Source organism: Perognathus longimembris, chromosome 17, assembly GCF_023159225.1.
Source record: "Perognathus longimembris pacificus isolate PPM17 chromosome 17, ASM2315922v1, whole genome shotgun sequence".
NCBI classification, from domain to species: Eukaryota; Metazoa; Chordata; class Mammalia; order Rodentia; family Heteromyidae; genus Perognathus; species Perognathus longimembris.
In genome coordinates this window covers 35,290,449-35,304,331 of record NC_063177.1, presented here as the reverse complement: position 1 = coordinate 35,304,331, position 13,883 = coordinate 35,290,449, and the positions used below count along the sequence as shown (strand labels likewise).

The following is a 13,883-nucleotide window of genomic DNA, read 5'->3' as shown; positions in this document are numbered from 1 at the left end:
TGGTCCCAGAGGGAAAGATGGTCTGGATGGGGGCCAAGGCTGTTAGGTTTAACAACCTAATTCTCAGCACCCCAAAAACTAGAGGGAAAAAAACCAGGTGCTGGCTTTTTCTGCCCAAACAGAGGCTTATCCATGTTTATGATGATACTTGCCTGTGCTCTCCTAAGGTTTTGTGGTCATTATTGGAGGAAGATGCAAGGGTTGGGGGCCTTTAACCCACACATTTAAATTAACTTTTCTAAAACTAACCCTCTTTCCCTTTTCTGCTGGAGATCGCCGTGGGTTGTTTTTTTTTTTAATTTAAACCACTGAGAGTTTGTACTTAAATAAATGCTGTTCAATTTAAAAAACAAAAACCTCAGCTCCAAAGACTTAGCTATACCGATACCGCCCTTCCGATTTTTGTCCCACAATCAAGGATTTGGGGGAGCAAAAATATTCATCCCAGGCTTCTACAGTTTCCTAAAATACCCCGCCTATTTTGAGTTTGAGAGATACTGGTGCCCAAATGAAGAAAACGAAATCATCTCCCCCCTCAAATTATCTTCCTTTGTCTTTCTGTCTCTGTGCTCCGGAGAGGGTACCAAGATTGCCTGCGACCAGAGATCAGAGAAGACTGAAAAGGAAGCCGCCGCCGGGGCGGCCAGGCTCACCGCAGTGGCCAAGATTCAGCCATACCAGCCCGATAAATGCGCTAAGCTCTCCTTCCTGTAACTTGTTTCTTGTTTTAAGTTCGAATGTAGGCCATCCCTATTTAAAATGAATGAATTAGAACTAAATATGTCATGAAAGTAAAATAACTGGAAATAAAGAGAGCTCTAGCTCCAAATGTTTGCCGAATTAAGTAGAAAGCGGAAAGTGCCTTCGCTCAGGAGGTTACTCTGGGCCTCTGTTCACAAGTCTCTATTTGAAGATCTGGCCTTTGCCCAACTGCCACCCAAGAGGTGGGGATTTGGGGGGTTTCCTTCCCTTTCCAACCCTTGCTTCTTCCTTATGAGGTCTAGAATTTTAGCTTTCATCTCTGTATTTGTGCCTGGCCCTGCCAAGCAGATCCGTAGCCACCTTTGAAGGTCTGCAGGAAAAAGATATTTTTGTGGAACAGCAAGGCTTAAAATTTTTTTTGTTTTGTTATGTTTTTGTGAGTGTGTGACTGAACATATGAGCTTGTGGATGTATTTATTGGAGGGCAAATGTGAATCTCTGTTTATAAGCCAATGTGCGAATGTACATTGGTATCTATCAATATGTCTGTAAGTGACTGTGAATGTGTGTTTACTTGTGAGTGTGTGTGAATGGGAATGCCTGTCTTCTGGGCATAGAGCCTGGATTGTGTGAATGCTTGTATGTTTATTTGTGAACATAGGGATATCTATGTTTATGACTGCATGTGATAACAGATATTTTTACGTGATGTCAGCTTGTAAATATGTGTTGTGGCACTGGTCTATATCATTGTATAAGAGTGTAAAATGTGTGTGTGTGTGTGTGTGTGTGTGAGTGATAGTGGCTCTCTAGTTGGAAGTCCTCAGAGTAGGGAGCATCGGTAAAAGAGCAGATCCAGCAGAGAAAGAAAAGACAGAAAAGACTGAGAGCAGTCAGTTAAAGCAGAAGGGGCCCTTGGTGCCCATCCATGACTAACCATGACCCCCCCTCCCATCTTCAGAGAGACAGAAAATAGGGCATCTGTTTATTTTTAATCTTGTTTTATTTTTCCATCCTTCAGCTATACATAGAATGTAAAAAGGAGCTGGGGTGGCTGGTGGGAACGAGGAATCATGGTCAGGTGCATGGGGACAAATGAGCTAGCCAGCTAGTTGGTGGTTCCTTGGGGCTCCCTAAGGCCCTTTCAGTATGCTACTGGGAAGGCAGAGGCTCAGGAGAGTGGGCGCACAGGGAACCACATGTTACTCCACGGTCCACAAACACAGCAAGAAAGACAGCTTACAAAACAGCAAAATTTTACAAAGACCTTACAATAGCAACATAGAAAAGAGAAGGCAAATTCCAGAAAGCTACAGAGCAGGTAGATCATACCTTTCCCATATTGTACAAAACAAACCCGGCAGACTTTCCTATAGGTAGTATTTTTTTACAGTGTTGAGAAACCAAAATTTCATCTTTCTCCTTAACCTTAAAAAAAAAACCTGCTTTTATTTAAATAGAGTTTCCCCCCCTCCCCGTTTGAGTTTCCTGGTTCAGTTCTCATAAGTAGGCTTCTCCTTCTCGCTCTCTCTCGCTCTCTTTTCTTCTGCATTTTCTCTGTCCCTCACTCTTCCTCTTCCTCCTCTGCTTCAGTCTTGTCTTGGACACTGATCTCTGGGCCTGAGGTCTTATTTTCCTTTTTCCATTTCATGCGCCTGTTCTGGAACCAGATCTTGATCTGTCTTTCGGTGAGGCAGAGCGCATGTGCAATCTCGATACGCCGCCGCCTAGTAAGGTAGCGATTGTAGTGAAACTCCTTCTCCAGCTCCAGAGTCTGATAGCGGGTGTAGGTCTGGCGGCCTCTTTTGCGGTCAGTCCCTGTGTACAGTATTTGAAGGAGAAAAATCAGTGAGTGCAGATTACTTGAGGTTCATAGGTGGAAAACCCCACTTTCTCCCCAAAACAAATTCATGCTTTCCACCCACAGCCTATATTTCATATCGCCTTCCCCCTACAATGCTGCTGCGAAGGACTTACTTTCTCACAGGCCTCTCAAGGCAAATGCCCTCATTTTCCATCCCAGAAGGACATTGTTTTTGTTTGTTTGTTTTTCAGCCTGCAGCTTCTGAAGCTAGGTGGATCTAACCTGCTGGTTCCTGGAGGTTCTACTTCCAAGATATAGAAGGGGGTGTGTGTAATACCAAGTCTCCTCCCTAACACCAGGGGCTTTTCCCTTTTGGAGGCTAACTTTGATGGTCTTTGGGTAGGAAGCGGTGGAAACCACACAAGCAACCCAGAAGTGAGGCTCCAGGCCTGGCCTGTTTTCCCTCACACACACAAGAGAAGAAGAAACAAAGGGGCCTCACAGTCAAGTCCCCAGCTCAAGCCTGTGTGGAATGAAAGGAGGTGAGAATTTACAGATTTCCCTGGAGCCTGGAGCATGGAGTTGGTCTGACAGCAGCTGCTTTCTGATGATTCTTTGCCCTTGAGTGGCTGAGGGTCAGCCGGGGCCAGGCTCTGGCCTACCAGCCTGCCTTCACAGACAACCCTGCTCTTCACAGCAAGCTTGGGGCCTTGGGAAAGCAAAGTGAAGAAGAGAGCCTGCAGCCTGGGTTGGGGGAAACATGAAGGATCTGTGTGGTTGGAGACTGAAGGACAGATAGGAACTTCACAGCTTGGGCCCAGAACCCGGAAGAGAATTTGAGGGAAGTGTTGGTGCCAAGCCTCCTGGGAAGGAGACAGAGGAAAGGAGGGGCTGGGACCCTAATTTCAAGACAGATAAAAGCCAAGCTTGATAGGTTTATGAGCAGAAAGCCTGGGGCTTTGATAAATCAACTGGAAAGCCAGTTGTGTTATGGAGTAGGTGATGGGGACTATGGCCACCAATACTAATGGTGTGAGAATTGGGCTCTTCTTGGCCCCTAGGGTTGGAAGCTCTGGCCACAAGTGTGGTGTCTTCTGAACCTTGGATTTGGCTCCTAATTCCTTTTGCCTTGGGCTAGTGTTTAAAAAAAATTAAAAAGGATATCTGAGCCAAGCTTGGCAGGAGACCTCATGGAAGTCTTGGTATCTTAAAGAGTTTCTATAGCAGCTGCTGAATGGCCAGAGCTCTCCCAGTCTTGATTTGCTCCAGGGTGTCCTAACCCTTCCTTAAGAGGAGAATCGCCCTTCTGGAATGACATCTCCTCCAAACCTGTGGGCCAATTCTCCAGGGGTGTCTAGGAGCTCTGGGGAGGGCACCTGAAGAAGCCAGCTGTATGCTTAAGAGGCCTCTGCCCCTTTCTCTGATTCTCTCCCCCTTCCCAAGTTCACTGGGGGGTCAAGAGCCTCATCCTTCTTGGCCTCACCTCCCCCCACCCCTTCCCTCCGCTTTCCTCTCTGGCTCAGTGTCCCTGGCTGGGTCCTCATCTAGGCCTCTAGAGCCCACCTCTCTAATTGTCCTGATGGGAATAATGGGGGAGCAGGGTTGGCTGAGAAGAAGGGGAGGGGAAAACTGCCTAGCTCTATGGCCCCTTCCTCCATATCTTATCCAAGCTGGGGCTGGAGGAGGGGGGGGGAACACACCCAGAGCTGCGATCTCAGATGTGGAGGTGGGGGAAAGAGGAGGGAGACCCTAATGGCTATTCTCTGCAAACCCCAGCCTTCCTCCACCAAGACAAACGGCCTCGTCTCCAGCCCGTGCCGGCGCTGCTGATAAATATTTAAAGCTAAAAGGCCGGGAGGAAGGGTAGGGGGCGGGCTGGGGGCTCTGAGCGCCTTGGCGTCGGCGAAGAGAGATCCGCCAGGGGAAGCAGGGCGAGCCTGAGAGCACCGAGCAAAAATAATCATCATCGTAATAGTAGCAATAATGGAGCTGGTGCAGCCGAGGGGGTGCCCTGTCCCCAGGGCCGATCCCCGGCTCTGAGCGCTCTGGAGAGCGACCGGAGGGGGCCCCCCCGGCCGGGATCGCGCCCGGGCCGCCCGGGGCGCGGCGGCGGCGTTACCTGAGCTTCGCATCCAGGGGTAGATCCGGAAGTTACTCTCGGCCGCCAAGTCCGAGTCCCTCTGCTCCTTGGCGCCCGGCGCCTTGGCGGGGTCGCCGGGACACACCCCGGAGAGGTTCTGCTCAAAGGGTGCGCAGTGCATGTTGAAGGAACTCGGCTCGAGCCCGTAGCCGGCCGTGTAGACGCCGGCCGAGCCCTGGCCCGCCAGGCCCCCCCCGCCGGGGTACAGACCCTGCACCGGGGCGGCGAAGGCGGCGCCCGAGCCCGCTCCATAGCCGGGGCGCTGGGGGTTGGAAGCAAACGCGCAAGAAGTTTGTTCGGGGAAGGCTCCGGTAGCGAAAACCGAACTTGCGGCTGGATATTTAGAAAATAAAGCATTCGCATAATACAATGAACTCATAATTTGGCCGGATGATTTGTAGGCAGGGACGTTTTAGTGTCGGTTTTACGAGATTCCTTGATATATTACAGAATTAGAGTCCAGATTTACACCAAAAAGGACCCCCTTTTTCCTCTCCGGACCATGTGACCCCGCCCACGTGACAGCCCCTCGGCCAATGGCCGGGCGGCCTCCCCACGGCTCCCGGTAATGTGGAAAAAATTGTGTGGCGTTGGATTTATAAAATATGATCAATAATGAATGGGAAAGCCGAGCGCTGTGGATTGGGGCTGGGGGGCTCAAGGGCCGCTGTCGACACCCTCGGGCTGCAGGCAGCTTGTAGGCGAGGTTTGGGGGAGAAAGGAACTGAGTGGAAGAGAAAATAAATGCCGGGGGGGGGGCAGTAATCTGTGTTGTCACCCTAGCTCCCCTCCCCAGATCCCCCCCCCCCAGCCCGTTACCGAGCAAGAGACAAACGCAGGGGACTGAATGCGCGCGACCCGGGGGGTGGGTGAGGGTCGGTCAAGTCTTTATTAATCCGGGCTAACTCATCCCGGCTGGGCCTTTAGGAGAAGTTGGTGGCCGTTCTCCCAAGGTGAGGAAGGCGGCGAGCCTGGGCTTGGCGGCTCTCACTCGGTGCCCCAGAAATAAAATACTGGCAGCAGCTCCCAAGGGCAGGGATCCAGCCCAATGGCGCTGGACGCTGAGGTTTCTGGTGGTTAAAAAGGTTGGAAAAAAGAACTGGGGGGGGCGGGGGGGGAAGAGGAAGGGGTGGGGGTGGGGAGAGAAAGGAAGGGAGGAGGGCAGCCCGGGGCTTGGGCTCGCTGTTTTCCCGGTTCCGGGAGGCGGATGCCTGAGAAGCTGAGACCGCGGAGGAAGGAAGGAAGACAAGGAGCTCCAGCTTAGAGGCGGGCCGGGCCAAGGTAACCACGTCCCAGCCCGGGAGAGGTAGGGCAGGGCATCTCCCCTCTCCGCCCCGCTGGCCCTACTTGAGTCCGAGAAAAAATAAAAATGTAAGCCTGCTCTACAGCCCCTCACCCCGAGGACACACACGCACACACACACACACACACACACACACGGAAACAAAGAGAGAAGTGGCAGGGGAGACAGCCACCAGTCCCCGCTCATCTCCTCTCCAGCGCGCGGCCCGGGCGGGCGCCGGGGTCTCCGGGGCCCAGCGGCCTCGGAAGGCGAGGGGAGGGGGCTTCTCCTGGCTCCCCTCCCTCGTTCCTCTCTCCTCCAATCACGTGCAGCCGCCTCCCTCACCCTCTGCGCCCCTGGGCCGAGGGACTCACACCACCTGCCTCCAGCCCCCGCCCCCTCCTCTGGGCGACCTGGCCTCGGCCGGCCTCGGGAGAAGCCCCCTGACCAGCCTTCCTCCCCCCCCCCCTCCTCCTCCCCGCCTTGCTAGGCTAGCCTGGGAGCCGAAGAGCAGCGCGAGCCAGGCCAGTCTCGGGTTCTCGCTTGTAAACTTTTATTTTAACTCTTCCGCCCTTTTCAGGCGCAGACAACAGAACAAAGTATAGAGGAACAACAAAATATATAATTAGCCCTCCCTCCCCCCATAAAGCAATTCACGGATACAGGATACATTCTCTTCACAGTAAACCTAAGAACACTTTTAACAATTGGCCACAGCGCGCATGCTAACTAAAGTAATCTCTTTTGAGAAACACTTAAGACGAAATTGTCAAACCAAAGGGGTGGGGAGGGGGGAGGGTAGAGAGAGAAGAGAGAAAAAGCCAGCGAAAGAGAGAAAGCCAGCGAGCTAGGCAGGGCAGCAGAGGGGAGGGGGAGGGGGGTTGAGAGGGGACATGAGAGAGAGAAGAGAGAGAGAGAAAATCGGAAAGTGAGAGGGAGACAGAATTACGGCGTGAATAGGCAGTTTCATGTTGTTGGGAGAACTTAGCAGAAATCGGTACCTCGGTCGTTACAAAGAAGCACGTTTCAAAGGAAAAACGAAAACAAAAAAAAAATAAAACAACCCGAAAAAGAACCATTGCACAAGGAGGCTTTTTACACAGGGCGGGGCGGGGGCTCAGCCGGGCCAAGGCCCCCCCCCTACCCTCTCAGGTCGAGGGAGTCCTTGCTTCAAATCCTCCCCCCCCCCCGGCCCCCAAGAGAAGGAAAGGAGATCCACGGTAGCTCACACACAGAAGCTATTACGAGAAACTACCACTAGCGGGGACTGGCGCGGCGGGGGACGCTGCGGTGGGAGGCCCAGCTCCGGGCCCCGCTCGCGGGACCAGAGCTCTCCGAGGCGGGGGGCGGGCGGGTGGACGGGCGGGCGGGCGGCGGCAGCGGCGGCGGCGTGATCGCGGGGATCCGCGGACGTGGCGGGCAGCCCCGACCTTGGCAGTCCCAGCTGGAGACCCCCTACTTCTTGTCACCCTTCTGCGCGTCGCCCTCGTCCGCCGCCTCGGGGGCCCGCTCCAGCTTCTGTTTCTCCAGCTCCTCCTGCTCGCATTTGCTGCTGGGGAACTTGTCTTTGTTGTTTTCTTTTTTCCACTTCATCCTCCGGTTCTGGAACCAGATTTTGACCTGTCTCTCTGTCAGTCCCAGCGCGTGCGACACCTCGATCCGCCGCTTGCGAGTCAGATAGGGATTGAATAGGAACTCCTTCTCCAGCTCCAGGGTCTGGTAGCGGCTGTAGGTCTGTCGGCCTCGCCTGCGTCCGGCGGCTGCTGGGGAAGGGGGGAAAGGGCGAGACGGAGGGAAGGGGAGGGGAGGGGAGGGGGAGGGGGGCAGAGACAAGGAAGGTTGGAAGATTCGTGAACCAGCCTAGGAGACCAGTGTAATAAAGGGCTGGGGGACCTTCTACCCCCCTGTGCGGAGGTGGGGGGGCGCCTGGAGGCCCCGCGGTCAGCGGGGGGGAGGGGGGAGGGTGTCGAGAGGAATCAGACACCGCTGAAACTAAGGGAGCCAGAAAGGGGGAGCCCCCTCCTCTGGTAATCAGCACTAGAGTTGGAATGGAAGAGGGGGGGAGTTCAAATCTACTAAAAGTGCCACAAAGTTTAGATGGAAGGATGTAAAGGAGGGAGGGGTAAGAATAAAAAGTCAAGATGGGGACGAATGGACCCACCTTGAAAAGCCCCCCAGAGCCTCTGCCCCATAAGAAAAGTTTCTTCAGGGTAATTAAACTATAAAGCAATTGAGAAGTGCAAAAGTTGAGCGCCCCCCCACACGCACCTCTCTCCACTAACCCCCATAAAACAGTAAAAAAAAAAAAAACCGGGGGGGGGGGAAGGAGGAGAAGAAGAAAAGTAAAGCAGGGTGAGGGGTTTATGGGTTCAGGAAATGTCGCTTAGTGACCCCCCCCTCCTTTCAAGGGACACAGCAGAAGAAGGAAAGCCAGAGAGAGAGGAGAAAAGAGAGGTAGAGAGCAAGGGAAGCTGACATAACTTGGAACTGAGCCTACCAAGTCTTCCAGGAGCTGGAGGCACAGCGCCCTGGCCTTCCCCGTGCTCTGCCCAGGCCCCGGGGGCCCTCCCAGCCCCGGCGTGCCCCAGCCAGCCCCGACGGGAGGCTCACCTTGCGGGCGCATCCAGGGGAAGAGCTGGGTGGGCGACGGGCTCTGTTCGGAGCCCTCGGCCTCCTCGCCCAGGCCGCTGGCGGCGGCGAGCTTGCAGTCTGCGTACTGCACCAGGTCTGGATCCTGCGCTCCGAACAGGCTCTGGCGCTGCAGCGGGTCGTAGCCGTAGAAGTTGCCCGGGTCCCCGTGGCACGCCACGGCGCACGGGTTCTGCTGGTAGGGAGCCGTGGACAGCGACGATGGCCCGTGGTAGAACTCCTGAATTTGGGACGGGTGCTGGAAGCTGCCGCCGCTGCTGGGACCGTACACGACGGTGGGTCGGCCGCCCAGGTCCTGGGCGAAGCCGCAGTCATAATAATTGGGGCGCAGGGACTCCCCGGTTTTGTATTTGGAGAACAGTGAGTTGACGAAATAAGAGCTCATTTTATTGAATTTTGAGGCGGCGGCGGCGGTGGCGGAGGCTGTAGTTGGGGGCTGTTGGGGAGGGGGTGGGGAGGGGGAAAGGGAGGGAGAGAGAGAGAGAGGGGAGAGAGAGAGAGAGAAAAAAAAACGCGATTCGCCGGCTCCTTGTCTCCCTCGCCAGGAAAGGAGAGGGGAAAGGGAGGAGGAGGAAGGGGGGAAAAAGGAAAAGAAAAAAAAAAAGAAAAGAAAAGGCAAAGAAGATCTCGAAGCCACCACACTTTTTGTGATTTCCAGGAATAGAAAAGGACAGAAGGCTCCGAAAGTCTTAAGCCTGCATGGCAGCCGCGGCTCGCTCGCCCTCCCCCCCACCCCCACCCCCCAAAAACAAAAATATACCGCCACTTAAAGAGGTCCTCGCTTTACATTTCGAAGAAGGGACGCCAGTTCATAAACAGTTTTCGGTGATTTACTTCCCTGCAAATGAGTTGTTTCATATTTTGCACTGTCTTTTCACGATCATTTGCATCCATTAGAGACCCTGCATCCTATTGGCTTTCCCGGTACTCCTCCCGGACAGAACGCAGAGCGAGGGTGAGCGCGCGAGAGAGAGCTAGAGCGAGAGAGCGCCAGGGAGAGAGGGGAGCGCGGAAAAAAAAGGAGGGGAAGAAAAAAAAAACACCCAGGGAGAGAGGGGGAGAGGGGGGGGAGAAGGGGGGAGAGGGGGGGAGAGAGAGAATGAATACGGATTAAATCTGTTTAACTACCTACATTAATGAGATATCTCTCGCCACACAACAAATCAAATACCTTCGTAGACCACCCCCAAAGACTGATGTGGGGGAGTCACACACACACACACACACAACCACGAAACCACGCACACGCGCGCGCGTGCACATACACACACACACAAACAACGCGCCAGGCGTAGGCACGCTGTTAATTTCGCGATTTTAACGAGGCAATTGGAGTCTTTCTAAATGTCAGGGTCGCTTCGGAAAAATGTAAAAGAACACGGTTTAATTGCGCCGAGTTTTAAAAGGTCCTATAAATGTAATTGGTATTTTAATACAAGTTATCAAATCATACAGCTTCCTCTCCTAAACATATTTTCAAACAAACGAGGTAGTCATATTTAAAGCTTTAATGATCAATTTCCTTATTATTGATAAAGGTTTAACTATCGTGTGGAGGGAATTGGCTGGGTTACTGGCCCCCCAAAAACGGCTGTAAACTCTTTAACAAACTATAAAACGCAATAAAGCCGGAGTCTGTTGTTGTTTATGCCGCAGCGCATAAAAGCTGTTAGCATTTTACGAGTTCTTTCCTCTACAGCTATAAAACTGCAGCTTCGATCGCCCCCGCCACCCGACTGCGGCATGGAGGGGGTATCGGAGGGGGTGAGGAAGCACAAATGAGAACGATTATGCTTTTTTGGTTGCTTTTTTTCCCCTCCCTTCTCTCCCTGGCACAGAGTTTTGCGAGATTTGGGTCTCCTTCAGCCATAGCAAGCACCTGCCCCCACCTCCTCTCTGGAGACATTCCCCCCCCACCCATCCACCACCCCCTCTAGTCCTTGCCATTCCTGGAACTTTCCCTTCTTAGGCAAACAAGCAGGGATTTTTCTGTGGAGAAGGGATATGAAGTTTGGAAGGGGGACCAAGAAGGAAAGAAGAAACTTTGCAGGTTATTGGGCCATGCATGGTGTGAGCAGAGCAAAGTTTGCCTTGCAACTACCATATTCTGTAGTGTGTATGCTCTTGCTGGGGTAGGGGTGGGCAGTGCTGGGAGGAAGGGTATCATCTGAAGGGGGAGTCAGTAGTACTTTGGGGGGCAGATTTTATATGAGGGCCGAAGGCCTGTCAAGTAAAGAAAGGGTTGACAACTACTGGGAGTTCTGCCCCAGGCCTTGGAACCCAGCAACCCAGCCCAATTGGCATTCAACTCTCCCAATACCCCATGGCCCCCACATAGGCGTAAGCACCTACAACCCTATTAGCAAGTGAGCTGAACAAAGGGCAGTGGAGGCAAGGCTGGCGCTGGGCACCCAGGCCCTGGTGCCTGGCCTTGGTTATTACTGTCCTATGCCCTTCACTACTTTAAGTATATTACAAGGGTGCTGTTATTTCTCACTGTTCCCCTTGAGCTACTGTCACTACTTGCACGGACCTGGCAGTGGAAGGGACTCGCAGCTTGGCTCTCTGAGGTCAGCCAGTTCTCTCCTCTCCCCCTGGGCAGCCTTGGGGTAGGCTTGGTTCTCCCTGCAGACCTGTGCACTGGACACCTGAAATCCAGAACATAGCACGGAGCTCCAGGCTGGGTGCCCTACTCTATCTTCCATGACGCCTGTCTTTCCTCCTCAGACCTGGCCTACTGATGGCCAGGGACAAGACTCAGAAGGGCTTAGCCTGAGAGGCAGAATCTACGGCTTTACCAGGGCAGCTGATTTGCCAAGGAAATGAAAGAAAGAGAGAGCGAGATAATTTCTAGTAACAAAGGCAGAAGTGGCTTTACAAGCACATTCACTCCATTGTTTATTCTGGAGAGAGAGTGGTTGGCTTTGAGAGAGGCGTTCTGGGAAGATCCTTCACACAGCCTAACCTTTGTCAAAACCACCAGCTTTTCCAAGGGAAAGTTACCAGCCGCCATCACCCAGTCCTTCACAAGAAAAGCCAAGCTGCTGTTGGTGGCTCAAGCCTGTAATTCTAGCTAGTCAAGAGGCTGAGATCTGAGGACCACAGCTCAGAACCAGCCCGGGCAGGAAAGGCTGCAAGACTCTTATCTCCAATAAACCACTAGAAAACCAGAAGTAGAGCTATGGCTCAAAATGGTAGAGCGCTCGCTTTGACCACAAAAGCTCAGGGACAGCGCCCAGGCCCTGAGTTCAAGCCCCAGGACTGACAGAAAGAACAACTACAAACAACAACAACAAAAACACCCCCAAATTAAGCCCAGAGAATGAAGGAGGAATCAAAAAAGGGTGGGGGAGAGAACAGAGTGAAGAGGAAAGAGAACTAGGCTCTGGAATTTTCAGCACCAGGCTGAGAAGGTAGAGTCAAGTTGTAAGGAAGCAAATATTTTTATCAAGTATGTGGGGGGGGGGGGCAATTTTATGGTCATGATTTGAGGACTTACTGGCAAGGTAGAAATCCAATGGCTGTTCTAAATCATCCCTATGCCGTGCTAGAAATTTCTGATGGAAGGAAAATGTTTCTATTATCAGGGAAGAAAAAAAAAACAACAAGAAAGAGCCAAGAGATAATTTATAAACACCCAATCGAGCATGGATTTATTAGAGAAATTCAAGTTGAGGAACTCGGCTTGCTTCTCTGCACCTGGACCTGCGGGGAAGGCCAGGAGGCAGGGTCAGTTTTCAGGGGTGTCTGGGTGTCTGTTTTGCGTGGGTTCGGAGGCAAGAATCGGAAGGGGCGGCGAGGAAACAGAAGATTGGGAATTGAAGAAGCAATGAGCAGACGCCGCCGGGCTCGGAACGCGAAAATATACGGCTCCAGGCCTCCAGCTGCTAAAGTGAATGGGGACTCACGACCCCAAGATTTGCCCAGGCCGAAGGGGCCTTGGGCCAGAGCCAGGATGCAGGTGGCAGGAGCCTCAAATATCACCTGGTTGGAAGCCCCCATTCCCCGATTGCGGAGGTGGGGGGTGGGGTGGGAGAAACGAACTCTGTGCTCCTTGCCGCCGCCAAGCTTGTATCCCCACTTCTATCCCCTAAGCGCGCATTTTCTTGGGGGAGAATCGACTTGGGGCCCGCTGATCACCCCGAAGAGACATTCGAGCCTTCCCGCACCCCGCCACCTCGGGAGAGAGCCAGACCTACGTCGGGGGCTCCAGTGCTGTGCCTAAGCCAGCCCAGACCCCAACGTATTACAAAGGATCCTGAGGCGGTGCAGACCAGCCCCGAAGGCTTGAAGCACCTCTGAACCCCACCTCCCCCCAAAAATCCAAAGCCCCATTCCTCTCCAAGCTGGGGGGCCTTGGGATGGCTCACCCGGTTCCCTCTCCAGCCGGCGTGCGCAGCCCTCTGCGGGGCCGCGTCCTCTCCATCCGACCTCCTACTGCAGCTGGCCCTGTCTCACCTGCCCTCTCCCGCAGCCCTAGCCATTCCTTCCGCCCTCGCCTCACGGGAGAGTCCCCATTTTTCCAAATCAGTTCCCTTCGATTTGGATCCATTATTTCTATTATTACTAATATTCCCCGTTTTTCCTGCATTTGTTGACCAACCGAACACAACAAGCTGGGCGAGAGGACCAGGGAGCCCTCCTCAGTGGGGGACACTCGGAACGCTGACCATTGGAGGAGAGGCGAGAACATCGCTATATCTGCAATCGATAAAATGGGGGGAAAGGGCTATTGCGATCCCCATATTTTTATTACGTGCACAATTATTCATGACTTTTGGTTAGCGCTCAGTTCTTAAGATTCCAGGCCGAACAAGGTACACGGTGGAGCCGCCAGTCTGCCGCAATCCAACACTAGGGATTTTTCGCATGGAGCGCGGGTGCCATCTAGCGGCCACTCCGCGCGAGGCACCCGCCGGCGGCTCCGCCAGGTTGTCTGGGAACCCGCCGCGGAAGCAATAAGCCAGAGAAACTTTTCATTATTCGCAGAAAGGGGGAGGAGGGAGGAAAATGAAAGCGGGCAAGAGAGAAGTCATCGGAATCAAGAAACAGGTCATGGAATTGTGTAGATAAGCTAAAAGAGAGAGAAAAATTCAGGAGGGGAGGGAGAAGAAGCTATCAGTCTTTTTCTCCCCCTCTCCACTTACACCTCCTCTCCACCTCCCCGTCCCTAATTTCTAGCGGAGATCGCCAAGCAGTGCGCTGTTTATGGTGCATAAAAGGAGGAACCAAGCACTTTTGACACCCTACACGACTGTTTAAATTCCAAGAACAATTGGGCTTGGGGGGGGGAGGGGAGGCCTGTG

The 13,883-nt window shown here is 53.3% G+C and overlaps 2 protein-coding genes and 1 long non-coding RNA gene across 5 annotated transcripts; 1 reads left to right on the top strand and 2 right to left on the bottom strand.

Annotated features, from left to right (window-relative positions):
• The first annotated feature begins 348 nt into the window (after nt 1-348).
• LOC125365380 lies at nt 349-1,941 on the top strand. The gene is made up of 2 exons (XR_007213689.1): nt 349-1,471; nt 1,505-1,941. It is a non-coding gene; the product is annotated as an uncharacterized LOC125365380 (long non-coding RNA).
• Hoxb7 (homeobox B7) lies at nt 1,705-5,735 on the bottom strand. Its single transcript, XM_048365402.1, has 2 exons — nt 4,626-5,735; nt 1,705-2,520 (listed from the first exon to the last, which is right to left on the bottom strand). The coding sequence occupies exons 1-2, from the start codon at nt 5,023-5,025 to the stop codon at nt 2,267-2,269; spliced, it is 654 nt and encodes a 217-aa protein (XP_048221359.1). The 5' UTR covers nt 5,026-5,735; the 3' UTR covers nt 1,705-2,266.
• Nucleotides 5,736-6,887: 1,152 nt separating this feature from the next.
• Nucleotides 6,888-9,543, bottom strand: Hoxb8 (homeobox B8). Of its 3 annotated transcripts, XM_048365397.1 has the most exons (3): nt 9,338-9,543; nt 8,539-9,013; nt 6,888-7,691 (listed from the first exon to the last, which is right to left on the bottom strand). In XM_048365397.1, exons 2-3 carry the CDS (start codon nt 8,960-8,962, stop codon nt 7,384-7,386), a joined length of 732 nt encoding a protein of 243 aa, XP_048221354.1. In that variant the 5' UTR covers nt 8,963-9,013; nt 9,338-9,543; the 3' UTR covers nt 6,888-7,383. The 3 variants fall into 3 exon arrangements, with proteins under 3 accessions (XP_048221354.1, XP_048221353.1, XP_048221355.1); XM_048365396.1 differs by lacking the exon at nt 9,338-9,543 and having other exon boundaries at nt 8,539-9,326; XM_048365398.1 differs by lacking the exon at nt 9,338-9,543 and having other exon boundaries at nt 6,888-7,688; nt 8,539-9,326.
• Nucleotides 9,544-13,883: the final 4,340 nt, after the last annotated feature.

Excerpts from the sequence above, each read along its gene's own strand:
- Hoxb7 (XM_048365402.1), bottom strand. The coding sequence starts at position 5,025 with ATGAGTTCATTGTATTATGCGAATGCTTTATTTTCTAAATATCCAGCC. Across the intron at positions 2,521-4,625 it reads CCCCTGGATGCGAAGCTCAG|GGACTGACCGCAAAAGAGGC; the intron begins GTAACGCCGCCG and ends TACTGTACACAG.
- Hoxb8 (XM_048365397.1), bottom strand. The coding sequence starts at position 8,962 with ATGAGCTCTTATTTCGTCAACTCACTGTTCTCCAAATACAAAACCGGG. Across the intron at positions 7,692-8,538 it reads CCCCTGGATGCGCCCGCAAG|CAGCCGCCGGACGCAGGCGA; the intron begins GTGAGCCTCCCG and ends CCCCTTCCCCAG.